Raw genomic sequence first — 27,171 nt, forward strand, 5'->3', positions numbered from 1 at the left:
ATAAGTTAAGAGAATATAAAGCATTCAGGTGACTTAGCTCCACTAACAGCCCTGATTTGGTGCCCCACAACTTCTGGCTTTTCCCAAAACTAAAATTACCTTTGGAAGGGAGATTTCAGACTGTTGATGAGATTCAGGAAAATGTAACGGGGGAGCTGATGATGACTGGGAGAGCCGAGTGAGGTCCCAAGGTGCCTGCTTTGAAGGGGACTGAGGCATCATTTTCCTGTATACAGTGTTTCTTGTATCTTCAGTAAATGTCTCTCTTTCATTTACGTGGCGGGATACTTTCTGGACAGATCTCATGTATACCAAGGTATAGAATTGCTGGGTCATATGATACACGTACATTGAACTTTTTAAAGAAACTACTAAACTGGTCTTCAAGGTGGTTATATAATTTTACCTTCTCAGCAGCAGTGTATTTGACAGTTACCCCACGGTTTCTTGATTTATATGATCTCTGCCTCTTGATAGCAAAATCTAAGTTGATTAAGCATCCATGAGTGTGTCATGTTCTGTGGGTTCATCGATGTAGAAATACAAAAGGACATGGTCACTTCTTGGGGTGGGCGGGGTGGTCAGGAAAGGAGGAAGAGCGCCAACGACCTTGTCCATCTTAGCTGGTCAACCAAATCTAAGAAGATAATTATTTACAAAGAATGAATCTGCAACTGTGAGGAAAAATTTTATTTATGAAAATCTGAGGCAGTACAAAACCCAGAAGAGCTCCACTTAGGTGCAACAAACATGGATATGATGCTAAGCAACTCCAGTCTCTCCATTAATGAAGATGTAAGTTTGACAGCACAGTAATCCTTAAAGCAGGAATCCTCCAATTTCACTATGGCTCATATATTGGTAAATAAGCAATGCTAGAATGAGCTACAGAGTTTTTGTTTTTAAGACTGTATTGAGTGAGATGGCAATTACATGACATGATCTAAACAAAGGTGTATAAGTGTGAAAAAAACCACTTCAACATGGGTAAACTTGAGGCCATAACCAACCCACATGGCCCACATTTTCATTAAGGGATTAGATTCTCTAGAGGATGAAGAGGTGACTCTGGCCAGCTAATCCTCTTCATATTCCTACTGTTCAATGTCTATTAAGGCTTGCAGTGTAACTAATTACTGTCAGGTAAATCCTCTTGCCTAGAAGAGGATCACAATTGTGTTAACATCGGAGCCAGCAGAGGAAACTTGACATTAATAATGTAGGTCAAGAATATATAGCATGGAACTTATAAAAATCTATAGGATGGGTCTTGTTAGAAAACTGAGTTATACTGGAACTTACATTAAAACCATTTGGAAGATTTTTTGAGTTTTAAGGTAATGAACACATGCTACTTTAGAACAGAGAAAGAAAAAGATCTTTTGACTAAAGTGGGAAAAACAGTACAATATATTTACAAAAAAAAAGGGTTCAGAATAAAGGAATATTTACAGGATGTTAAACTATTAATCTGCAGCCATAATGATACCCCTTCGAGTTCCCAAAACCTTTGCTTTTTTCTCCTTTCGTTCTTGCTCATGTTTCATGCGTTGCTCCTCCCTAAAAGGCACAAGTGCATGTTAATTAGGCTCTGGTGAAACTCACAACAGACTACTCTAAAGCACTTGTTAGACTAACATCCAAACTTAAATACACTTACAGCGATATACCCGGGGGTCTGTGATGAAAATTGCTGCTGTGTCAAAGGGCTATAAATTGGTATTTCCCACCAATTTAATGAGCATCCTAAAGTCAAGTGCAGAACTGAAACCAGAAAGCGTCTTGGTGCTTGAACCCAACCCCTGTAGTTTTTGTTTTAATTGATAAATCTCTACCTCTGGAAGTCAAATGTCAAGCTTAAAATTAACTAGTCTGGTGAAAATGCTGGAACTAGGAACTAGGATCTGACTTTGGCATTAGGAATGGGATTAAGGGGGGAAAAAAAAGCCCAGAGACCAAGTTAATGATTTTAATAGCAAATAGTAAAGGTCTTGGTGGCAGGTGGGTGTAGACAGGTCACATGACAGGTAACTGTCTCAGGAGGGTTTCATGCAGGAAATCCACTCAAGCTCTGGCTTTAACTTGGTTTTCAGGCAGAAGGAAGCCTCTAAGGATCGTCCGGGGTTTACCCTGTGCAGGGCCTTGAACCCTGGCAAGCCTGGTTCCCCTGAAGTGATGAATTTACATTTATCTGCACACCGAGGAGCCCTGGGCACTTGGACTGGTGACTGGAGGAATGGTGACCTCCAGGTGTGCTGTTTGGGCAGATAGGCTCTGCTTTTATATGCAGTCTTTCAAAATTAAAAGAACTATAGAAGTGGATAATTATATACGCACCTGGTCTGGAGACGAGGCTGTTTGTAAGTTTTCTTGTGGAAGCTAACTCGGCTTCCATGCTCATTGAGGGATTTATTTTCTTTCGACTGTCCCCATGGTTTAAGTTTTCCTAGTTTAGAACCAGAGACAAAGACAGATTAATGAAGGCTCTTGTGTTTATATTCCTAATTTTATTCATCTGTGGTTACTTGCTTTCTATCAACATGTATATTTTAATACACATTTGCCAGTATGTCTTTTGTTAATTTCAATTTCATAATCCACACATATAAATTGCATTTTTTCTCCAAATATTGTAATCTTTCCCCCCCAATATTTATTTATTTATTTTTAGGGGGGAAGAGGAAGAGAAAGAAAGAAAAAGAAACATCAATCAGTTGCCTCTCACACACACCCCAGCCAGGGACTGAGTCTGCAACCTAGATGAGTGCCCTGACCAGGAATCGAACCAGTACCATTTTGCCTTGTGGGATGATGTTTAGCCAACTGAACCACGCTGGTCAGGGCTGTGTTCTACTTTTTAATCCTTGAAAACTCATAGAGTAAACCTTAATACTAAAAATACACACACAAAAACAACCTCCCATTACATAACAATTTAAAAGAAGCCATCACAAGCAAGTAGTTTGCCCCAAGGTTGCACTGTATTACGTTTAATATTAAAGTGGTATTTTACCTGTTCAGTTTGTTATTACTGTTACACGTTAAATTGTATTTAGAATGGATCAAGTGGGATAATTTGTTGGCTTTAGAACTGGGACCAAGTTTCCAGGTCTTTATGTAGAGCTCCATTTGCACAGTACATGACCCATGCCTGAGAACCAGTGATTACCATGTGCAGTTTCCCATTTTATAAAAATAGTCACACCATCACTATCATTCAATTAGTAACTGCTGAAGTACTGCTTAGTTAGTGGTGGTCACGGTCATTCCCACAGCAAACACTTCTTGAGTCCCTGGCACATGCCAGGGACTGTCGTGGGTGCTGAGGACATAAGCAGTAAACCAAGTTGTCAAAGTCCTTGCTCTCTTGGGCTGGCGTGCCAATGGTAGAAGTAGATGATAGTCAACTAAACACAGCATCAGGTGGTGCCATGTGCTGTGAAGAAATGGGGGACAGGCTAAGGAGTGAAGACTGGGAGGCAGGGAGTAAAGGCCTGAGCTCGTGGCAGCTCCGTGGAAGTCCCATTAAAACGAGGGAGCAAGCTATGCAAAGGTCTGTGGATACAGTATTCCGGGTAGAGGAGAGGGATGACAAGTTCAAGGACCTGGAGGTGGCAATGAGCTTGGTGTCTGAGGAGCTGAAACAGCTGTGTGATTGGCCCAAAGTTAGAGAAGGCAGAAGGTGATGACTGAGGTTGGGAGATAGGAAACCTCAACAGGGTGTAAGCAAGGTAGTAATGTGCTGCTTGACCCTAAGGTTGTAGTGGGATAAAGAGGCTGTTCTAGAAGTCCAAGGAAGAGATGATTGGGACCAAAGGGAATGACAGTGGAGGGGCAAAAAGCAGTCAGATTAAAGATCTTTTTTAAAGGGAGAGGTAAAAGGACTCTGGGGGACTCTGAGATTTCTGCCCAGACAACTCAGAGGACAACGTATTGGTGAGAGGGGCCATTGCCACAGATGGCAAAACCTGGGGAGAAAAAATGGGGTGTGTGGAGAAGTAGACTTTTCTTTTCTTCCTTCCACCACAGATGACCTGACTCTAACAGGTAAATAAGGTTTATGTTTTCAGCCCTGGCTGGTGTGGCTCAGTGGATTGAGCAGTGGCCTGTGAACCAAAGGGCAGCCAGTTCAATTCCCAGTCAGGGGCATATGCCTGGGTTGCGGGCCGGGTCCCCAGCTAGGGTGTGTGACAGGCAACTGCACATTGATATCTCTCTCCTCTTTATCCTTCCCCTACCCTCTATAAATAAATAATTATTTTAAAAAGATTTATGTTTACATTATGTTTCATTGACATTAGTAATTTAAAGATAAATGTTACATAAGCACAATTATTGTAGGAACTTTTTGTTTTAATGTAATTCCAAAAGCACTGAAAGGTAGATCACATTAACTATTGATATTTTAAGCAGATGTAAGAATACTTTCACATATGCTCAAGAATGACCTCTGGTTGATCAATGCAGCAGGTTGTTGAATTGGTAGTTTGCAGCCAGTCTGGGACCCTTTGAAAGTTGTAAAGAAAATACTCATTTTCCCATAGGCTTACTTCAGAGTTTCTTGATTTAGGCTGAAATTTTTATTAATTCTTTGTAGTAACGCTGATTAGAAATTGTCTTTGAATAACAAAAATGTTAACTGAATCAATTATTATTATTATTATTATTTTTTAAAGATTTTATTTATTTATCCTTAGAGGGGAAGGGAAGGAGCGAAGGAGAGAAACATCAATGTATGGTTGCCTCTCGTGAGTCCCCTGCTGGGAACTGGCCTGCAACCCAGGCATGTGCCCTGACTGGGAATCAAACCGCAATCGTGTGGTTCGCAGGCCCGTGCTTAATCCACTGAGCTACACCAGCCAGGGCTGAATCAATTATTAATACTTATTTAATGGACTTTTTTAAATCATGGGGGGCAGGCAGGGACCCTAGGTGGTCAAGCAGGGTTCCATCTGAGTCTCATGCTCGGATGTGAAATTGGCTAATTTAAGTCTTCACATGTCTTGTGCTTCAAAACATCCCCACATACCTTTGTGTGGCTCATAGGTGAGGGGACGAGACAAACTTGCTTTCAGGTCAAATACTGGTTTCCTACTGGAAACTGGAGTCTGTGCTGCGCCAGCCAACAGCTTGAATGGGGTAAACACTAGAAAAAGCCAACAAACAAAACCCAAGGGTATAGTTATAGATAAAAAGACCTGTTGTGGTTTTTTAAAATAAGTATCACTTCTCAAGCTTAAAAATACAATCTATACAAACAATTTCAAACAGATAAAGGGTAAAAAAGGAAAAGAAGAGTAACTGAGGAACAGTAACCACTGAGGTTTGTTTCCCCTGGTAGCTGCTCTCCACAGTCTGTAAACATTGTGACACTTCCTAGATCAGGTGGGAGTTTAGAATCCGGTTTAAAGAATTAACTGGGCAGCACTGACTAGTGTGGCTCAACTGGTTGGGCACTGTCCTCCAGAGCGAAAGGTTGCTGGTTCGATTCCTGGTTAGGTACACACCTGGGTTGTGGTTTCCGTCCCTGGTAGGGGTGTGTATGAAAAGGCAACCGAATGATGTTTCTCTCCCTCTCTTTCTCTGTCCCTTCCCCCTCTTTAAAAATAAAACCTTTAAAAAACTAAAAAAGAATTAACTGGGTAATTTTTCAGGCTATTTACCTGATATTATTGACCCTTCTTAAAAATTGTATGTCAGTAGTAGCATTTTCATCAATACAAGTATAAAGCCTGCAAGAAACCTAATCATATATAGATGATGAAAAGATTCATGATTCTGTTTATTATTAATAAAAGCTATTATTTAAGAAGGTGAATTTTTGTACCACAGAAAAACTATACCAGGATGGTTTACTTTAGTAAGCCAAATATTTCTACAGCTGGGCACCGTACACCTGGCACACATTTAATAGGCCTCTCTGCTTGCAGGCTGCGTGCAGGCTACTGTCAAACGTTCGCCCTTGCCTGTACATGTGATGAGAATCTAGGACCTCCTGGTTGAAACAGAAAAGCACAAAGCCCTGTGCATAAGCAACCGCACTCTGTCAATATTAAGGAGTGGGAAGAAGGGGATCAGTGCAGCTGTCACAGACTGCTGCTGAGAGTGTCAAGAGTAGGGTTCAGTGAGTACGGTAAACTGCATATCCTTCTCACCGCAGCCCCAATCCAAGGTCTAGAGGAATTCTTACACACTTATAGGAGACATATTCAAGAATGGTCACTATATATAATAACAAAAGTTGGAAATAACCATGTCTATCCGCAGTAAAATAGATAAACTGAAATGCCAGGTCTATCTGGAAACAGTTCAGCCATCTGTTAATATAATGAGAATGGTTTGCCTGACATCGATGTAACCTGGCAGCCAAGGTGAGTGGACTGGAATGTGCATGTGTGAACAATGACGACTTCACTGTACTAGTCAGTGGGGGCGGTAGACACTGTTGAGTGAGCATGTGCACTGTGTGGCTGTTGCATTCAAAATGACTGAGTGAGTACAGCAATAAATCTGCATCAAATTTTGAATTAAGCTTGAATATTCCTCTATGGAAACTATTTGGATAATTCCGAAGTCCGCAGTTATGGGGAACTGGTGATTGGCATCTTCCTCACAACCATGCATCGCATCTTGTGCAGAGTTCTTTGATCCCTCAGGTGACTAGCACCCCCTATAACCCTGATTTGGCACCCTGCAACTTCTGGCTCTTCCCCAAACTAAAATCACCTATGAGAGAAGAGGCTTCAGACCACTGATGAGATTCAGAAAAATACAATGGGGGAGCTGATGGCGATTGGGAGAACTGTGTGAGGTCCTATAGCACAAAATTTGAAGGGGGCTGAGGTGTCATTGTCCTGTGTACAGGGTTTCTTGTATCTTCTTCTAGAGAAACATCAACCGTTGCCTTTTATACATGCCTAGTCCAGGGATTGAATCTGCAACCCAAGCCTGTGCCCTGACGGGAATTGAACCAACAACCTTTTCACTTTGCAGAACACCCAGCTGAGCCACACTGGCTGGGGAAATATGGATGATTCTTGAAACATTATGCTGAGTGAATAAAGCAAGTCACAGCAAAAACGAAAACCATAGTTGGAGTTCATATTCATTAAATTCATATTTGATATCTGGGGAATAAAATATCTAACCTCAACTAGGCACAGTCCTGAATTACTTCGAAGAGAAAGCTCGGAACACGGTACACATTAAGTTTCTGCCCATGCCCTGATTTGAGAACATTTATGAGTCCCTTCCCACTACAAGGGGGGTGCTCAGTGAGCTCAGAGGCACAGTGCTCTCCGGAAAATGATGGTGTCGTGCAAGACCGCCCTCCGTGTTTTTAGCACTGCCCTCTGCCTAAGTCCCTTTCTTTCTGTAGTACAGAATGATTTAGAATGTTCCGTGGGAAAAAAAGAATGTTCCATGGAACATTTGCTAGCTGGTATAGACATGAATAAGGATTAGGGTGGGAATGAGAGATCACTTAGGGGAAGAATCATATAAATGTACTATTCCCACCTCTGGTCTTTCTCTTGAAATTCAGTTGTCAGTCTCACTATTAAGTCTTTAATTTAGGTCTCAAAGGCATGAAGAAATCCTCAGAGTCTCCACACTGATCATTACTAACAATGATCAGTCTGAAGTCCTGCTGGATTCATCTAGTCTCAGGGAATCGGGCAATCCTTTCTGCATAATCAAGGCTCTTGACCGACATATGCAATAGGACTCTCAGGAGAACCTTGACCTACTCACTTCTAACACTGGCCTCAACCTGTTGGTGATAACTGTTTTAAATGTCCACGTGGTTTTACAGTATTCTTTTGAAAACCTCCTGGTCCTTGTAGATGATAATGAAGTGGACAGTGTGGACAAGGCACCTATAAGGCTCACTCTGGCTTATCTGGTCTACTAGTCAACACTGTGACCTCTGTTCACGTTAGGTCAGGGCCCTGCAGCACTGTCTGGAGGCTGTAACAAACACTGTGATCCTCCTTCTAATCCTCGGGTTTGAGAAGGGGCTGAATGTTCTTCAGGGAGGGTCACCATCGTAGGAGTCCTCTTGGACAGGAAGGACAGAGTCCTCAGGCGGACACCAGTTTTTACTTTGTGTCTCTGGCATTTCCCTCACTAGTATAAAATGAAAAATATGCTATAGTGAAATGTTTGCTTTAGATTTTACACATGTGGAGAGGCTTCAAGGAAACAGATTTACTTAATTTCAGGAAGTTACATGGGTTAAAGGTGGACCAACAGTTTGGCTTTACCTGTAGCAGAATCCCTCTTTGTGGGCTTTAACTGGTTCGTCCCAAGCATAGCCTGGCCCATTGGGGTATTCCTGGATACGGGCACGTGTGGAGACTTTCTGGCTGGAGTCTTGGTCAGTGAACGCTTGTATTCATTATCTTTAGTAGCAGCCGAAAACCTAAATGGGACAGTGGAGTGCAAGACATGAGTTGTGCCAAGAGAAGCTTATGTCAAGTGTATAAAATACAGCTTTATTCTCTTCTCACCATCTTGGCCAATGACAGTGCAAGGCAGCGCCTGAAGGACGTGCTGCAGACTGAGTTACACATTAGAAGGTGCTCGAAGAAGCTCCCTTATTTCTCCTCTTCCTGGTGATGGCAAGTTAGAGGGAACTAGAGATTGCTATGTCAGATGAGTGATGGGAACAGACTTACATATCCCTAGAAGAACGTTACTCATTTGCCATAAATGTATTTCATGGATTCTCTGATACATAGCTTTCCTACATTTTAATATCTCTGATATTGGGATGTATTTGAAAATGATAACATGTCATAGTTAGCTGGCAGTGACATTTTTTATTGGCTCATAAAATAATGGTGACTCCTCAGTTGATGGCATCTCACATTCAATGAATACTACTGATGACAGATATAAATGTACATAGGGTTGGTGGTGGAGGGTTGATAGGGGACCTCTGGACTTGCAATTGATAATTTGATGGTGATCCTGAATCAACACCCTAAATTATTACCAAAGACTCTACAACAGAGCTGGGGAGACTGGATGTGCTGTGAAGTCCAGGCTGTTTGAATACTGCAGTAAACCGAGGGCTAGACCCCGACCACGGCACTCTGAAACAGGACTACATACAATCAGAACTGCTGAGTATAGTGGCTCATATTCTAAGATGAGTCAGTGAATACAACTCCAAACTCAAGGGCATTTTTAAGTGTTAAAAACTATGCCAGATAATCACACACAGTGGGGAAGCTTTACCATGCACCAGCTCTATCAGATGCTACAAAGGCTCTTTAAAAAGGAAAAAATAAAATTTCGTATTAAAAGAAAGGAGTGTGCCCTGGCTGGTGGCTCAGTTGGCTGGAGCATCGTTCCATGCACCAGAAGGTTGCTGTGGGTCAGACTCCCATTCAGGCCACATACTTAGGTTGCAGGTTAGATTCCCAGTTGGGGTGCATACAGGAGGCAATCGATTGATGTTTCTCTTTCCCCACCCCCTTCCTCTCTCTAAAATCAATAAACATAATTTCGGGGGAGTATTAAAAAAATAAATTTAAAAATAAAGAAAAGGAGCATGAAGATCTTCATCTTTGGGGACAGTCATAGTTGAGGGGTACCCTGATGCCAGGAAAAGTACAAGCAAACCAACAGGGACTGATGGGCATGGGACAGCTATGTTACTGCAGCACCCGACAGGTACAGTATTCATACTTTTGGATGCGCCATTTTTTTCAATTCACTGCACTGAGAGATTTTCGGTAGGAATTTAGCTTCAACTTTGTATTTAAGTCAATGGAAAGATTTTTCTTTATACATCTTTGCAGGAATACCTAAAACTAATAAAATGGAAAATATTCACATATATCTTATTTTCTCTCTTTACTTATGAATCAAATAAATGTGCACTTAGGGAAGCTGGATAAAAGAAGAAAACCAAATACAAATTTAAAGGAAAAGATCAGAACTTGTAAAAGCCATCTGCTGATCTTTTTCTCTGTTCTGATCCTCTTCCTCACCCTTTTTCTATCACCATGAAAACATATCTGATGTAATCCACCTAATGTGTATCAGAGCTGCTGAGCTTCCAGACCTGCCCTCAGTCACATTCTGGAGCTCTTTACCTGACGTTCATTTTAGTCACGGAGAGAGCTGAGCGCTTGGCCGGCCCTCCCACACACAGGCTGCTCTGATCTGCGGTGCCCCAGGCGCGGCCCTGCGAACGCCCCCGGCTTGCAGGTGTAGGAGCCATGGAGCGTCTTCCTTGGAGACCGACGGGAGTTGCCACTATGTCCTTAGTAATGGGCTGCTTCTGAAGAAAGGCAAGTGTACCGTTAAAGCTTGACCTCTTAGACAGTATTGTCTCCTTGGCAAAGTGCAGAAGAGCGCCCCCATTTTTCCTGTTTCATCCCCACTCTGAACCCCACTGCATCATCCTAGTCTCCCTGCTGTGGTGACTCTGAGTTAACCGTAACATGGATGTGCTGAGTAAAGCCATTCCCAGCTCCCAAGCACCAAGGTATTTTCTAACTAGAGAAATAATGTGGCTTAAAGAGATCCTATGGCCAGAAAGGGAGAATAAGTAGGTTCTCTTGGAGAACAGTAACTTTGAGAGCAGGACATGCAGATTTCTAAATACAGACTCAAACAAGAACCTAAAACATGATTAGCAAGTAAAATCTACAAATAATTCTACCCCTACTCCACCCCCACATAGTTTTTAAAAATTCTTCAAAAATAAAACCTAAAGACAAGAAGGGGAGGAGAAATATGCTCTCTCTGAAATGGCTGGGAAGAGCTGTACTTAGCTTATCATTTGTCAAGGCAGACAGAATAATTGGATGTTTTATTGTCATTAGTCTAAGCTCTGGTGCAAGCAGAAGAAATGTCACTTCACTAATGACAACAGAGGCAGAACGACTGAAATCCACAATGAAAACCCAAATGACAAAAAAATTCTGATTGTAGCCTATAAATACAAACAACTAGAGAATTATGTTAACTTCTCATTTTGACATGTGAACAGAAGAGATGCTAATGTTGTGAGACACATTTAAAACAAATACTTTGTGAGTATACATCTCTATCGTAAGCTGAGGACCCAGGCCAGATGTGTGCGGTATACTGTTGTACCTAACCACACCTTTTATGCATTCTTCTGTGCATCCCCTAACATTCCCTCTCCTCGCAGTGTCTCCCTGCAGTTCACAACTGGTGCCAGGACCATCAACTCTATGTCTCTGCTTGAGCAGCACATAAACATAAAAATGATTCTACATGTACTAAGGCTTTGTTTCAGGTATAACATTATACTGCTGACTCTGGTGGTACTAATTCATTTTCTTAGCCAAATATCCAATCAATCCCTCCCTTTCTTTCAGCAATAAAAATCTTGTTCTAATGAGAAAAGGAACTCAGTCATATAATACACAAAAATAGAAACATGGGTTGTAGATTAAACAAGGGAAAAAAGAACAGAATGGTAAAAAGAAATGTAAGAGCATTTTTATGAACTTGGGATAGGGAGAGCATGAACAAAATTCAGAGTAAAACAAAAAGCTGGGTAGATTTAACTAAAAATAAAACAAAAACATTTTTACAAGGTCAAAGCCATCATGAATATAGTTAAAAGATAAACTGTGGGAAAATATTTGTAACATGTAGTATATATCATTAATATAGATTAATGGCTTATAAATGTGCAAAAATTTAAATCAGTAAGTTCAAAGAAAAATAGCCAATTATAACATAAAAAGATATCTAACATATAAACAGCATGTAACAGAATGATTACAGAAATACCAATTGGAATTTTGTTCAGATTATCAAAGTTGTTAAAACTTTGACTATTATCACAGTTAACGAAGTAAGCAGGCATCTCGGGGCACAAGGTTTCTGATTTTCGCAGAGGGCCATTTGGCCACAAATCGAAGCGGGGGCTCCCTTTCTAATCCTGGAACTCGAGGAAAGATGATTTGCTCACTCATTACTATCACTATCTAAAGGTCCAGTCCCCAAACTTCATATCGGCTATGGCGAAGTCACTGTGACTGCTGTTATTCTCCATTCTCCAAGTCAGTCCAATACTAAATAACCCATCTATAGGCCAATACCTTAAATAAGGGCTGTGGGACAGGGTTTTAGAACTAAACTCATTCAGAGGGAGCTGACAGTAAAAAATAAGACAAGCTCCTCATTAATTCAACACACCTTCAAGGCTACACTCAAGTTCACCATTGAGACAGTTGTCCTGCCCTTTACTTTTACCTGGAAAATCAACTCACCCACGTTCTGTCGTACAGAAAGCTTGACTTTCAATCAAGTACTTAAGCAGACCTAGCTTCATGGTAAAGAAAACGAATGGCCCTGTGTCTGGGCATATTTGCCACTAGCTCATGCCTATGCAGAAAAAGAAGCTAAGTGTCTACTTTCCTGGAGTCGGCACAGGCGTCTTGTCCCAGTACTCAGCTGTGAATGCAATGATACCTAGCCCTTGTTAGTATTTAACAAAGTACTATGGACACACTACACATCCCCTCTCTGATTCTCCACCCGTGTTGTCCGGTCACAAACATGGAAGGAATTCCTGTGAAGGAATGGTGACGTTTAAAGCTGTGACTTGGCTTTGTTGCACTTTGCTTGAAGATTGATTGACAGTGTCTTTAATTGTGCAACAGTGGTTTTATAAATGTGTTCAAATGAATGTTTATTTCCCAAAATTAAGCTGCTTACTGAGAAACTTATGTGTTTTTTAAATTACGATTTAGAATTTATCACCCAGTGCACTTCCCTACTGGCATCAGCACCAGTAACATTCAAAACTCAACTGAGTGATACAATGACAATGTCCCTGCTAAAGTGCTCATTTTCTGCCCTTTCTAAATCGACTGTATGCTGTTTTGTGTTGTAATACTACAAACTGCCTCAAATTCTTTTTGAGAAACAGCAGGTGGTTGGTTATGTATTAAAAGTTCTGAAATAAATGTTTCCCAGGCCTCTGTGTGGCACGAATACCAGATACCAAGTAGGACAACGGCATTAACTTCCCGGGATGTCATCAGCTCACTAGCCTGCTAACCCAGCCTGGCGGGTAGAGGTCTGTAGGAGCTGGACTGGAGACTCCCCGGGGAGCTCAGTTATCACCGAAAGCCTTTACGTCGGCCACTGCTAGCCACCCCTTTTTCCTCTGCGTGAGAGACAGGAAAAGATGGCTTCAGCCACAAATCAGTCCATCCTCAACAAAGGTGAGAGGCACCAAGTCTGAATGTAGGAAACAGTGCCACTTTGGAATTCACTGTGTATAGTGAGGTGTCACTGTTTTATCTGGAGGGATTTGAAAATTCTCATAGTGGGGGAAAGCAATTTAAGATAATAAAGATACATTAAAGTCAAACAAATCCATTCCACTAGCGGAGTAATAGAAAGCTGGCTGTATTAATCATGGTGTGTACACAGTATCAACATTAAAGTCAAATAGTTTAGCTCTGGCCAATGTGGCTCAGCTGCTTGGAGCACTGTCTCTACACTGGCAGGTTGAGGGTTTGATTCCAAGTCAGTGCGACCCCAGTTGGGACATGTACAAAAGGCAACTAACTAATCGATGTTTCTCTCATTCTCTCCCCCCACCCATCCTTCCCTTCTTCTTTCTCCAAAAGCAATGAAAACAAAAAGTCCTCAGGTGGGGATTTAAAACAAAAAATCAAATACCTTAGTCCCATTAAAAACATAATTACCTTAAGCTCATTAAGTAAATTGTGTTGTTCAAAATGTTCCTTTTTTCTCTTAACATATTGATCAATAGACTCCATTTCCTTAAAACGAGCCTCATGAAGCTTCTTAAAGTCTAGAACATTCCGCAAAATATTAAAATTAGTAACAAAACAAAATTCACCGTCCCTCTGTTCTTCCATTAACACTTATTTTCTCCTCTGCATCCCTGATATTCAATTTCAACATCATCTTTACCAAAATTTCACTTCAAAACATTTAGTTTTGGGAACTCATGGACAAAACATATCCTAAAATGATCAAACATTCCCCATGTCTCCACTGTCCATTTCACTGCTGACAGTTTGGTTTAGTCCAGAGGGTAAGACACGAATAGCAGATCTGTCCTCTCGCCTCGGCAGTTAATCACGTGGCATTATTTAACCCTAAATTTGATGTTTTAAAATGCTTAGAAAGTTCTATGCCAAGCACTGGCATACTTATCCTGTAAAGGGCAGATAGTAAATATTTTAGGCTTTGTGGCCACAAATGGTATGGCCCGTCTCATATTCTTCTTTTCTAATAAAACTCTTTAAAACTGTAAAAACCATTCCTAGCTCAAGGGCTATAAGATAGGCCAAGGCAGGCAGTAGTTTGCTGATCCCTGCTCTGTGTTATTTTAATTAATTGAATATATATGTACATTCTATTTAAGAATATTTGCCCTGGTCAGGTAGCTAGCTCGGTTGGTTAGAACATCATTCAGATATGCCAAGGCTGCAGATTTGATTTCCGGATGGGGCACATATAAGAATCGACCAATAACTATAAATGAGTGGAACAACAAATCAATCTTCCTTTCTCTCCCTAAAATCAATTTTAAAAAAGAATAAAAAATTAAGAAACAAAGAATTAAACAAATTTTAATTAAGTACATGAAATTCTAATATATGCCAAGCAATCAATATTCAATATGCCAAGCAACAGGGCAGAATTACTTGTTCAAAAATGGAGTCCCTTAGACTTATTTTTTTTTTAAAGAGAATTTACTACAAGGTGGACACTGTGCCAAGTACTTTACAGACATTCATTTTCAGATATTGATTGAGTACTTGCTACTTGCTAGTTACTGTACTAGGTAATCAGAAGTGGAAAAACAGTCTCAATTAATTCATATATTGGCCTGATGAGACACCCACTACGACCACTCCCACTTTTCACCGAGGAGGTGGGTTTGCTGAGGATAAGTAAGTTGCCTGAGGTCTCGCAGCTGGGAAGTGAGAGAACGCAGAAGTCAGCCCGAGGTCCGCACCCCGGGCACACTGGCTCTCCACAGCAGCCAGGGGCCACCCTCACTTTGCTATTTTGTGTGCAAAACTTACTTGGAGTCGTGCTTGCAATTCTTTTATTTTTTCCAGATTTGGAAAACCCATCTGTGTAGACAGACTTCTTTCTTTCTGAAGGTACCTTTGAATCTGCATTACCTGAATACAAAAGATACGGAGCTAATGAAGAGATTTCAACAAATTAAAAGAAAAGAAACACTGAGGGTCAGCTGCCACCACCAGGAGGTAGATTGAGGCCAGGAAGAACTACACCCGGGGTCGAGGGGGAGCAGGGTCCTGTTGGCACCTTGGTTTCAGACGTCCTGCCCCCAGAACACGAGAGAACAGACGTGGTTTCCAGGCACCCAGTATGCGGCACTGGGTGGTGGCAACCACAGCAACGTAGGGCACGCGGCTGCTCTTGCAATTTTGGATTTTTAGTTAATTGGCATACCATTTATTCTCCTTTTTTTCCCTGAGGGCACCGTATGCTCCACTCCTTGGCTCTCATCTGGTAGAGAAGGAACTTCTGCAGCAGCTCTGAGAATCTGGGTGTCCTGCTTTTCTTGATTCTTGAACTCAGTGGGATCACTTGTTTTTATTTCTGAATCATCCTATTAAAAGGAAATAAATATTTTAAAAGGAAATAAATGATTTAAATGATAAATAAGGGGTTATCACATTTGAAAGTTGCTAAGAAAGTGCATCTTCAAAGTTCCCATCACAAGAGAAACATTTTTGTAATTATGTATGGTGATGCATATTAACCAGACAAATGGTGCTCATTTCGCAATATGTACAAACATCGATCGAATCATTAGGCTGCACACCTGAAACTAAAGTAATCTTTTACGTCACTTACATCTCGATTTAAAATATATCGCTAAAAGCTCTGGCTGGTGTAGCTCAGTGGATTGAGCACAAGCCTGTGAAACAAAGGGTCACTGGTTCCATTCCCAGTCAGGGCACATGCCTGGGTTGTGGGGCAGGTCCCCAGTGGGGGACACATGAGAGGCAACCACACATGGATATTTCTCTCCCACTCTTTCTCCTTCCCTTCCCCTCTCTCTAAAAATAAATAAATATTAAAAATATTTAAAATATATATATATAGTTAAAAAATTTAAAAACATTGCCCTGGCTGGTGTGGCTCAGTGGATTGAGCACCAGCCTGTGAACCAAAAGGTCTGATTTCCTGGCCTTTTAAATAATAATCTAAATAATCTAAGTAATCACTGCCTTCAAAAGCTAGGTACCTGCCCTGGCTTGTGTAGCTCAGTGGATTGAGTGCAGGCCTATGAACCAAAGGATCACAATTCAACTCCCGGTCAGGGCACATGCCCAGATTGCAGGCCAGTTCCCAGCAGGGGACGCATGAGAGGCAACCATACATTGACATTTCTCTTCTTCTCTCCTTTCCTTCCCCTCTAAAAATAAATAAACAAAATCTTTAATTAAAAAAAAAAAGCTGGGTACCAAGGTGAGGAGGGAAAAGAGTTAAAGAAAAGTAGGAGAATAAGATTTTTTTCTTTTACTTATTTTTAGAGAGAGGGGAAGGGAAGGAGAAAGAGAGGGAGAGAAACATCAAATGTGTGGTTGCCTCTCATGTGTCCCCCACGAGGGACCTGGCCTAAAACTCAGGTACGTACCCTGACTGGGAATCGAATCTACGATCCTTTGGTTTGCAGCCAGCCAGGGATAGGAGAGTAAAATTTCTGTGTGGCAGATTTGGTTCTCTGCCTCACCAAGAGTCACAGTGTATGAATCTGGGACTAGGAGATATCAGGGATCGCTGGAAGGCACGAATGGCAGGACCGACTCTCTTAGGGATGAGAAACAACACTGAGAGACCCTGATAAGCTAACGACTAAAGGATTGCACAAAGCTAGAAAATAAATACTAGGACCATGTTTTGTAAAAACTACATTTGAATGAAAGGATAATATAATTGGAGTCCTCTCAAAGCAAGTGAGCGAGGCCCCTGCAATCACAGGGCCTAGGACAGGATAGGAAAGAGAAAAAAATCATATTTAACATTGGTTTTTCTTGCCTTATTTACTACACCTCACTTAAGTAAACACTTAACGAAGTTTCATGTTTCTCCAACAAATATTTAATTTGTGCTTAATACTTAGTAAGTGCTTCCTGAGCGCTGGCACGGGGGCAGACGGAGAGCAGCCTATACATGGCTCTGTGTGTTCATGGGGCTCACAACACACAGGGTTTACCGCTACCTGAGAGCATAAGGGAAGTAAAAAGAAAGTTCCCTAAGAATATACCAATTTTGCCATGGGTAGTGGCTTATCTTCAGTTTGGACACATCCATTTAGTTGGGAGCCAGGATTGCTGTGGACAGTCCTGCGCCTTCTCCTTGTCTTGGTGAAATGCCTATCTGGGTGCCTCTCAGCTTGTTCCCAGCTGGTCATCTGCATCTCGGTCTCATCACAAGAGGATGCAGAAGTCTGACTTTCATCCTGAAAGGAGACATTGATCTGCTATGTCCAAAGTATAGAAGTATAATGCTCAGAAAGAATCGGCATTTAGACTGAATAAAAAACATACAGTACACACACAAAAGACATTTTAAAACTCTTGAGCACTAAATTACAGGCAAGGAGGACAAGACAGAGTACTCAAAAGGAAATAATCACATTTAATAACCCAGGCTAAAAGACTAGGCTAGGAAAGCATGCAACGTTATTTTAGTGTGAGTAAATAAGCAAATTACTAAAAGTGTATTAATTTATCGAATATATGCTATGTGCCAGGCAGTATACTATAACAGTATGACTAACAATAATTACAGTTAATGTCACAACTTTTTTTGACAGTTTATATGGATTACCTCATTGCAGGCCAGGTCCCCAGCAGGGGGTGCTCAACCACACACTGATGTTTCTCTCCTCTGCCCCCTTCCCCTCCCCCCAAATAAATAAATAAAATCTTAAAAATATATACTAATGAGATTACAATGAAAATAATTAGTTCTCTGCCCAGCCTTCCTATTTCTCAGGTTTAATTTCAGGTGGTTACTTACATGTCACTAGTGATCTGCTGAAGAGATATTCGCTTACATTTTCTTTTTTTAGTTATATTCTCAATAGCTATTTTTAGTGTCTATCACATGCTAAACTTACCTCATTTGCACCACCCGTCTCCCCGTCTTCTCCCTAACAGACTCTTACCACGTCAGTCACTCTGATGGTTCCCTCTGGAGTTTTAAACACACTTACGGACCTTAAATCTTGTTCCACAACTGTATATAAAGTATCTAGCTTGTAAACCTACTAGCACCCTTATATGTCCCCTCGCCTCTCAACATGTCATCTTCTCTGGTGTGGATTCAAAGCAGCCACGACAACCCCTCCCGACGGCGGTGGTTTGTGGTTCACTGCGGTTCTCCTCCACAGTCCGCGCTTTGTCTGACTCTTTTTAAGTTTCCAAGTCGCTGACATTACAGCCTGTTACATAATCTTAATTGAACCATCTGTGCCTTTTCTGGGTAGCTGGATTCTAAAAGCTGATAAATCAATAAGTTATTGTAAGGTTTTTTAAAAAAAGATGTATTTATCTATCTGTCTATTTGTTTATTTATTGAGGGGAAGAGAGGGAGAAAGAGAGGAAGAGAAACATCAGCGTGAGAGAGAAACACTGATTGGTCTTGTAAGCACCCTGAACCCACAGCCCAGGCACATGCCGTGCCTGGTGATCCAATCCGCGACCACCCTTTCATTTTGTGGGATGTTGCCTAGCCAACTGAGCCACACTGGTCAGGGTATAGGTTGCACTTTTTAAAAGCTTTTTAAGCTTTTTTAAGCTTTCGTTTTCTGCATCATCTTTATTTTCTTTAGGGTAATCTTTTCCACTGTTTCTCTTAAACTCTCTCAGACTACAGGCTTTCCTCAAATGTCCATACTGTTGGCCTTTTATTCATATTTTGGAGCAAAAACCTCATTAGTAGCTTGATGTGTGAGTGCTTGTTATCTGGTGGGATCCGACCTACTAGGTTCCTTAGGCAGGGAGGAGACTCACCCAGTGGATCCTTGAATGCCGGAGGCATTTGCTTGATACGCACTTACTTTCCTTCCAGAGAAACCTAATATTTTAGACTGTGGTAGACACCTGGTACTCTGCACGTGCAGCTTTGTAGCCTGACTGTTCAGTCCATTGCACTATGGTTCCTGGACCCCACCTTCTGAGAGTGCAGTCGCCCTCGGTTTGGTGATGCTCTGGGCAACCCTGGCACGTGTCCTGACCCGGAATTAAATTGGAGTCCTTTTGGTCTGCGGGACAACACCCAAGCCCCTAAGCCGCCAGTCAGGGCTATCCTTAATAATTCAAAACACATACGAGTGCATATATAAATGAAATGGTTTACTTGATGTAAAAACTTTCAATTAATTTAAATTTTCCCCCTATTTTTAGTTAATCAAATCCTGGAATCTGAAAAAATTCGCATATTGAAAGTTTAAAAATGTTTGTAACTCAGAATATACTTACAGAGACAAGCAAGTTAGATTTTCAGTTCACATTTATATTTACCTTCATTTCCAGACATTGAGCAGATGCTCGCCAAGGCCTAGTTCCCTACGGCCTCTCAACACTTTCCTCTGTCTCAAGTGAAGAAACCGGCCCTAATGAGCCACTGACCCCTTCGGTGTCATGCCTTCTCAGAACTCTCTGGTGTGGATTCAAAGCAGCCACGACAACCCCTCCCGACGGCGGCGGTTTGCGGTTCACTGCAGTTCTCCTCCACAGTCCGCCCTTTGTCTGACTCCCACAGCAGAGCAGGGAACTAAGAATCGAGGAGCATGCGTTTCCCCAGGTCACACAGGAGAAACGACAGAGCTGCTATTGAACCGGGGTTGCTCTGACTTTGAATCGGCCTCCTTCCCTACGCACTCCATGCTCTCTCTTACACTTTTTGGCAACTAGTAGTTAACTTTTGCATTTGTGCGGGAGCGTCTTATTCAACACATCACTTGCTGCAAGGCAGTTTTGCCATTTTTACCCAGTAGTTATAATGGAAGGACTTACTATAACCAATAATGATCTCTGTTGAAAAAACAGCCATGTCTTAAAAGCCACCACTAATTGTGCTTATTATTCATTAACTAAATATGACAATTTTGCTAAAGAGGTGATGAGAAACCTTGCTTACCTGATTTTCATTTTCTTTTCTTGCTTGCTGTTTCAGGTGGGCTTTCAGTGACTTTAGCAACTTGTCTGCCTGCAGGAAAGTTAAAGATTTTAACGGTAGAGCCAGAAAGCAAATATGCAAGACAGATACACTGAACATTTTCTCCTGTTCTTGTATTCAAGTGTCCCTTGGGCAGGCTTTGGGGACAGAACGAAGACCAAAACAGGTCTCTGCCCTCACAGATTTCACAGCAGAGTGAAGTCAGAAAAGGGAAGCAGCAATGACACTGCAGTGGGGTCAGGCCAACACAAGGAAGACCAGGATGTTGTGAGAGAACACACGTGGGCTTGCCCACTAGGGTGCAGACATCAGCAGGTCACTGAATACGCCAGTTCTAAGATGCAGACTTGATGCCTCTAGCTGCTGATGTCTGAAGGATGATTAGGAGAGAGTGGGATATGGGGAAAAGGTGAAAAATTAGCAGGGAAGGCAAGAATGAGCGTGAAGTTTGAAACCCTACAGTTCAGCGTGGTTGGAGTGTGCAGCTGTTGAAGGAGATGCTGAGAGAATGCTGGGAAAGTGGGCAGGGCCTGAGCCTTCTAAGCGTCTTAAATACATAATCTTTACTCTCAGGGTAAAGGGCAGTCTCTGAAGAATCCACAGCAGCAGGGCAGTGGGTGACCAATTCTGCCTTACTCGGAATGACCACTCTGGCTGAACGATGTGCAGGGCGCATTTAAGAGTAAGTGGTGGAACCAGACAATCACGGTTCGATTCCCAGTCAGGGCACATTCCTGGGTTGCAGGCCAGTTCCCGGCAGGGGCCAGTTCCCAGCCGGGAATGCACAAGAAGCAACCATACATTGATGTTTCTCTTCCTCTCTCCTTCCCTTCCCTTCTAAAGATAAATGAATAAAATAAAATAAAAAAAAAGAGTAAGTGGTGTAACTCCTCCCCAACAAGAGGGCAAAGAGCTTAACTCACCCTATTCACAGAGACAGACCAGAAATCCAATTAGCGCTATTTGTGCCAACCACACCCAGGACGGATAAAGTTACATGAATGAGGTAAATCTCATTCTGGCCCATCAGCATAAAGCTGGTGACTATTCTATTGAGACCCTCCCGTAAGTCCTCCCTAAACTCCGGGCATTTAAAATCCTCAAAACAACAACAAGAAAAGAAGCCACGGCACTGGCTCTTGGTCTCAGGAGCACGCACACTTCTGCCCCCACAGGCATGGCATCTCCTAAACCCTAAGGGTCCCCATGAGACTTGTAGCCAGGGAGCAGTGGGCAGGGGCAGCTTGTCCTGGGCTCACCCCTGAACCTTTCCCAGGGCCCCTTTTCTCTGACTTCTTAGTGAACCAAAGCAGCACCGCCCAGGCTCATTTCCCCACTTGTCCCTCCCCTGATGCTTCTAGGCCCTTCCTCATTTCATTGTCCCCGACATTAATACACATACTCTGAAAATCACCTGAACTCATGAACTCTTTCCTGTACAAAGTCAAGAACCCACACACTACAGGCGGGCCCTAGGCAGACCTGCTCAGGGCCAGCTCCCCTTTCCTGTAACACGTGAGCCTCTCTTGGGGTTGTCCCTGTGCGGGGGAAGATCAGCAGGGCAGAGTTTAGGCATTCTTGGTTCTGCTGTCACTAACATCTTTCCCCCCTCAACCGCTTTACTGGAGTCTGGTTGACTCGCCAAAGCTGTAGATATTTAATGTGTACAACTTGACGTGTTTGGAGGTGAAGTATACACCCATAAATCCATCATCACTGCCATAAGCGATCCATCACCTCCAGAAGTTTCCTACACATTTTCGGGTTTTTTGGTGGTATGAGCGCTCAACTAAGACTTATCCTCTTAGCAAAGTTTTAGGTATATGATACAGTATTGTTAATCATAAATTCTACACCATACAGATTTCCAGGACACCTTGAAATATCATGAAAGTCTCAGCCAACCCACAAGGACGTCAACACAGTGTGCGTGTGGCAGAGCCAAGGGTGGGGGGTGTCTTCTAGCAGGTTGTATGATACGAGGCGATGCTCAAGAGGGTGAGCCGGAGGCCCAGATGTTGTGCCAGCACACACTCACTCACGCTCTGCCCGGGCATCGATGGCGTCTGACACTGTCCTGGGCAATGGAGAGACGGTGGTGAACAAAGGAGGTGAGGCCTCCGCCTTCAGGAGCCTTGAGCAGTGGAACAGCAGGAGAACTGCCTACTAACCAAGTGAACTGAAGCAAATATGGCGTCAGGTTCTGTGAGACAGAAAGCAACATTGGTGACTAGATTGGGGGCGCTACCCGAGTTAGGGTGGTCAGGAAAGGCCTCTCAGAGGTGTGACTTTTGAGGTGAGATGTGAGTCGGAGGACAAAGCAGCAGGTGAAATGGGAGGAAGGAGCATTCCAAGCGAGGGACACCAAGCCCAGAGGCCCTGGGATGGTGAGTGTGAAGGACAGAAAGAAGCTGCATGGTGAACACTTGGGCGAGAGGAGGGCAGGGAGACCAGGGAGGTGACCAGAGGCTGGGCCAGGAGAGGGCTACGGGCCGCAGCTGGCCGTGGGGATTTCTTCCTTTTAACTTGCTATTACAAAGATAAGTCAAATAGTTTAGTAAATACTCTTATACTCCCCACCTAGATTCAGTGCTTGTTAGTATTGTTTTATGTTTGCTTTCTCTCTGTATCAATATACTTCTTACCAGAGCTATTTGAAAGCGAGTTCCAGACATAATACTTTACCACTAAATACAACAGCCACATCTGCTAAAAATAAGAAGATATTTTCCTACATAACCTTGAATGAATTACCATACCTAGGAAAGGTAATGATTTCCTTATGTCTTCTGATGAATAGCCCACGATCAAATTTCCTCAACCATCTCCAATGTTAGCTGTTTTCTTTTTAAAAATTTCCCTTCAAATCAGGACCAAGCCAAGTTTCTCATATTACTTTTAGCGGAGTTTGGATTTTATTTTAGGTGTAAGGAAAATCACTGGAGGTCACTGAGCAGAAAGAAAACGACACGTTCTAAGTTGCAGATAGCTCTCCATCATCAAGAGGACACTATTGTGAGGCACGAGTAGAGGCAAGGAGAGCATTAGATAGGCCGAAGCGGTGGCCAAGGGCCAAGGGTGCGTGGCCCGGGCTGTAGCACTGGAGATGGTGCACAGAGGTCAGGTTTCAAGTTGCTTTGGAGGAAGAGCTGACAGGGTGGATGGTTGTGAGCAGTGAAGGGAGGAAGGAGAGTGATGTAAAGTAGGTCTGAATCATTTACTGAGTTGGGATGAAATCTTAACTGTTTTGAACTGACCAAGCTGTCTAAGATGCACTTAAATACATGAGCCAGCAGCTCAGGGGAGAGTTTGCACAGGAGATGGTGGGTTTCGGAGTCATTAGTCCTAGAAGAATGGATAAGGTCACTAGGGAGAAAGCAAAGTTAGAGAAAAGGCCAAGGAGAGAACTGTGGGGCACTCCACAGTTAGAGATTTGGCAGAGGAAGACCAGCAAAGGAGACTAGAAGAAAGTGCCAGTAAGGCAAGACAAAATGAAATGTCAAAGAGATGGACCACAGGCTTTGTAAGATACGAGGCATGGCTTCAATAAGAGTGCTTTTCGTGGAAAAGAACAGAGAAATTGGGCAGTAGATGAAGGATGTGGGGTCAGGAGAGTTTTTATTTTTTTTAAAGATGGTGAAATCTTTATGAATTTCAACTGTAACTGTCAACTGTAAGAGAAAAAATAAAAAAAAATAGGTGATGTTAAGATTTGATTTGTATGCATCACAGAAATGAGCGGCAGAATGGGAGAAACTGATGCAGGAGAGAGACATTACGGGAGTGTCCCATAGAGAAAGAAACAGGATCCCCAGCACAAACGGCAAGGCCTCCCTTAGGCAGAGCCTTTTAGAGCAGTAGGAGGGCGGCAGAGTAGGCAGGGACAGGTGCAGGCTGCCTGCAGTGTTTGGGGGTGGAGAGATGAGGTAATGCTCAGCTGATTGCATCTATTTCTCCGCGGCATATGAGGAAATGCATCAAGTGAGGAAGGGGAGCCAATCTGAGGGGAGAAGATATGAAATAATTGTCCTTAAAAATTGGAAAGTTGATGACTACCAAGAAGTATGAGAGAATCAAATGGCACTTTTACAATTTATGCTCATAAATTTAAATTAAGTTCAGCCAACAACTTAGGTTTTTTTTTTTTTTCCAGCCAGGATCAGCTGGTTACGTATAGGCAATGATCAAGCACAAAGCTGAGTTTAATCAGGCTTAGAGTTTTGCCAGGTAAGGGAGGAGCACTGCAAGTGGAAACAGGGCTGGTCTTCATAATCTAAACTGGCGGGAAGGAGAGGGAGGGCCTGAGTGAGAAGAAAAAAGGACCGGGGCCACACAATACACATTGCTAACTGACTCCTTCATTTTGCTTTACCACTGATAACAGGATCTCGATCAAGAGCTAATATTTCCTCTCCTAAATCTATTTAGAATGTTATCATGCTGGTGAGAACATTTTTAAAAATATCAAATCTTGATATTTTCTTAGAGTAATTTATTCATTTTTTGCTAAGTGCTTGAAATTTAAAACAGCAACTAACTAATGAGCTCCTGGGCTATATACCAACTGTACATAATTTAAAACATTTTAATTATGGAAAATTTCAAATACAAAAATAGAGACTAGTGTTATGAACCCACATGTTTCAACAATTATGACATTCTGCTGTTCTTCTAACCCCCTCTTTTTCCTTCAAGTATTTTATAGCAAATCCAAGGCATCATAACATTTCACCTGAAAACACTTGGTATGTATTACCAAGAGATAAGGACTTAAAAAAAGAGAGAGACAGAAACATAACCACAATACCATTATCATACCCAACAAAATTAACAGTACTCTAATATAACTTAATACCTAGTCCGAGTTTAATTTTCTCCGTCTCCAAGGTGTCTTTTTATAATTGGCTATAATAAAGCCTTGTATGATCAAATTTGTCTGAGAAATGGTACCTCTCAAGAAACATTTGACACCATGTGCCAGAAACTGTGTGCTAGGCTGGCAACGGGGTCTGTAACAGTGACAACTACTGTAGTACTGCACCTCTATGAAAACAGGTAACGGACTGCCCCGGATCAGGTGCTTCAAGACACAATGATCGGTGGGATTGTTCGGAGCTGTTCAGAGATCCAAGTGGGTCTGGGGTCTCACTGTTAGCCAGAGCTCTGAATTCAGGTAGGAAGCCTCCACTGCAACTCTCTTGCTGCCCTCTGGTGCACTGCCACAAAGTAGGTGTAAATAATAGTCCAAATAGCCCCCGATCTGGGGTAGTCGGTTATCTGGGTTCATAGAGGTGCAGTAGCTCAGTATTTGTCACTACAGACCCTGTTGCCTGCCTGGCACACAATTCCTGGCACATAGTGTCAAATATTTATTGAGAGGTACCATTTCTCAAACTTGATCAACTATTCAGCATCTCCTATATAAAATGTACTGCAATTAATTCTGTAAAGACTTCCAAGGTGGAAGAATGAAATCCCCGTTCAAGGGACTTAAATTTTTGTAGAGAAGATAACATACACACACAAATAACCAGAGTACAAGGTAGAAGCTTGCAAGGGCTCAAAGACAGTACTTGAAATTAAACTGTTTAAAAGCACAGGGGGCTCCTGGGATGATTGGGTGGACCTGTGGCTAAGGGAAAGAACAGGAGGGGATGGGGCACCAAGTGAGTGAAGTCAGTTCAGGGAGACTGTGGAGAGTAAGTGGAAATTATTCATGCTGATAAAGAAGACAGAGGGAGAAGGGGATCTGAGGCCGAAAAGTCAAAATTAGCAAAGGTACGAAGAAGGACAACCCTACCAAGTGTTCAGTGACCACTCAGTCCAGTTTCGATGCAGTCTTGGATAAAACATTTTAGCTGCAAAAAGCCTAAGGTATTTAAGCTAAGGTATTAGGCTTTGTTTATGAAACATTCTGGAACCATTAAAGATCATAGCAGAATTATCTCCAAAGACACTCCTTTATATCCGGCCCCAACAGATGGGCACTAATTATTTTATTTAAGTCACTTAAAAACAGTTGGGATGGCTGATTTAGGCATTCTATTCAGTGTGAATATCATAGCCAGAAGAACAAATTTCCAGAGTATACATTAGCATTATGTGGGAAAACTCCACTAGAATCTAATACAGAAACCCAATCTCAAACCGAATCCCCACATTTCCTTGAAATATTTTGCGGCCTCGGAGTCAAAGACCTTACTGGTTTGGAGACACTAACACAATAGCGATCAATAAATGAACGATCATTTCAGGTCAAGGCTGAATTATAAAAATGCGTCCACGGGGCTGGTCCCCTAAAAAACATCCTGTCTTCTACGTCCCCCAATAAAGTAGCAAGAGATTTTGGGCGCTATTACAATGTACATAAGTGTAACTTTTGAATTTTCCAAAAGCCAAGGCTGTTATTTCCGCGACTGCCTAACATTAATCGGCATTAGAGCCAGCGTTCCTTTAACTTTCTGGGTCTGCATTCGTAAATGGTGCCCTGTAAAGTATCACAGAGTAAAAGCAAACCAAACAAACCTTGTTGAAGCCGAGGCCTAGGACTCCCTTTCCGCCCAACTTGTGCAGCTGGAGGAATACCAACAACCTAAATCTAACCGACAGGGACCGGTTCAATCCCTTCTCACCGCGGCTCCCAAAGGCTGCTCAGCCTACCCCACCCCCTACGGTCCTGAGCCACCGGCTCCGTACCCTCAGGTTTGCCCGGAGGCCCAGACTCTTGGCCAGGTTCTGCAGGTCACTGTACTTTAAGGAGTCCAGCTCCTCCAGTGAGGGGACGGTCATCGCGATCTGCAACGCAGGCAGCTACACAGGGTATCCTCCACCTCAGCTGCACGGTTCAAAACTCTGGCGCCACCGTAAGCGTTGGCCGACCTAAGGTCTACAGACAGTTTAAATTAAGAACGCTGCACTTTCATTGGTTAACAATGTTGAAGGCGGGGTTTCCTGGCG

The 27,171-nt window shown here is 42.5% G+C and overlaps 1 protein-coding gene across 5 annotated transcripts; it reads right to left on the reverse strand.

Annotated features, from left to right (window-relative positions):
- Positions 1-686: 686 nt before the first annotated feature.
- NUSAP1 (nucleolar and spindle associated protein 1) lies at positions 687-27,028 on the reverse strand. 5 transcript variants are annotated; one of them, XM_037056033.1, is made up of 11 exons: positions 26,911-27,028; positions 20,176-20,244; positions 17,294-17,506; positions 15,469-15,628; positions 15,072-15,173; positions 13,716-13,825; positions 10,107-10,291; positions 8,265-8,422; positions 5,030-5,146; positions 2,338-2,446; positions 688-1,560 (listed from the first exon to the last, which is right to left on the reverse strand). In XM_037056033.1, exons 1-11 carry the CDS (start codon positions 27,001-27,003, stop codon positions 1,467-1,469), a joined length of 1,410 nt encoding a protein of 469 aa, XP_036911928.1. In that variant the 5' UTR covers positions 27,004-27,028; the 3' UTR covers positions 688-1,466. The 5 variants fall into 5 exon arrangements, with proteins under 5 accessions (XP_036911930.1, XP_036911928.1, XP_036911927.1 ...); XM_037056032.1 differs by having other exon boundaries at positions 10,107-10,294; XM_037056036.1 differs by having other exon boundaries at positions 690-1,560; positions 17,294-17,488.
- Positions 27,029-27,171: the final 143 nt, after the last annotated feature.

This window comes from Sturnira hondurensis, unplaced genomic scaffold, assembly GCF_014824575.4.
Source record: "Sturnira hondurensis isolate 20B ecotype Veracruz unplaced genomic scaffold, ASM1482457v3 Scaffold0008782, whole genome shotgun sequence".
NCBI lineage: Eukaryota > Metazoa > Chordata > Mammalia > Chiroptera > Phyllostomidae > Sturnira > Sturnira hondurensis.

Bases quoted from the DNA above. Each gene is read 5' to 3' on its own strand.
- NUSAP1 (XM_037056032.1), bottom strand. From the start codon at position 27,003: ATGACCGTCCCCTCACTGGAGGAGCTGGACTCCTTAAAGTACAGTGAC. The intron at 10,295-13,715 runs GTAATTATGTTT...GCCTTTCTTCAG, and splicing joins ATTTACTTAATGAGCTTAAG to AAGCAGCCCATTACTAAGGA. The intron at 2,447-5,029 runs GTATGTGGGGAT...GTTCTAAACTAG, and splicing joins CACCTATGAGCCACACAAAG to GAAAACTTAAACCATGGGGA.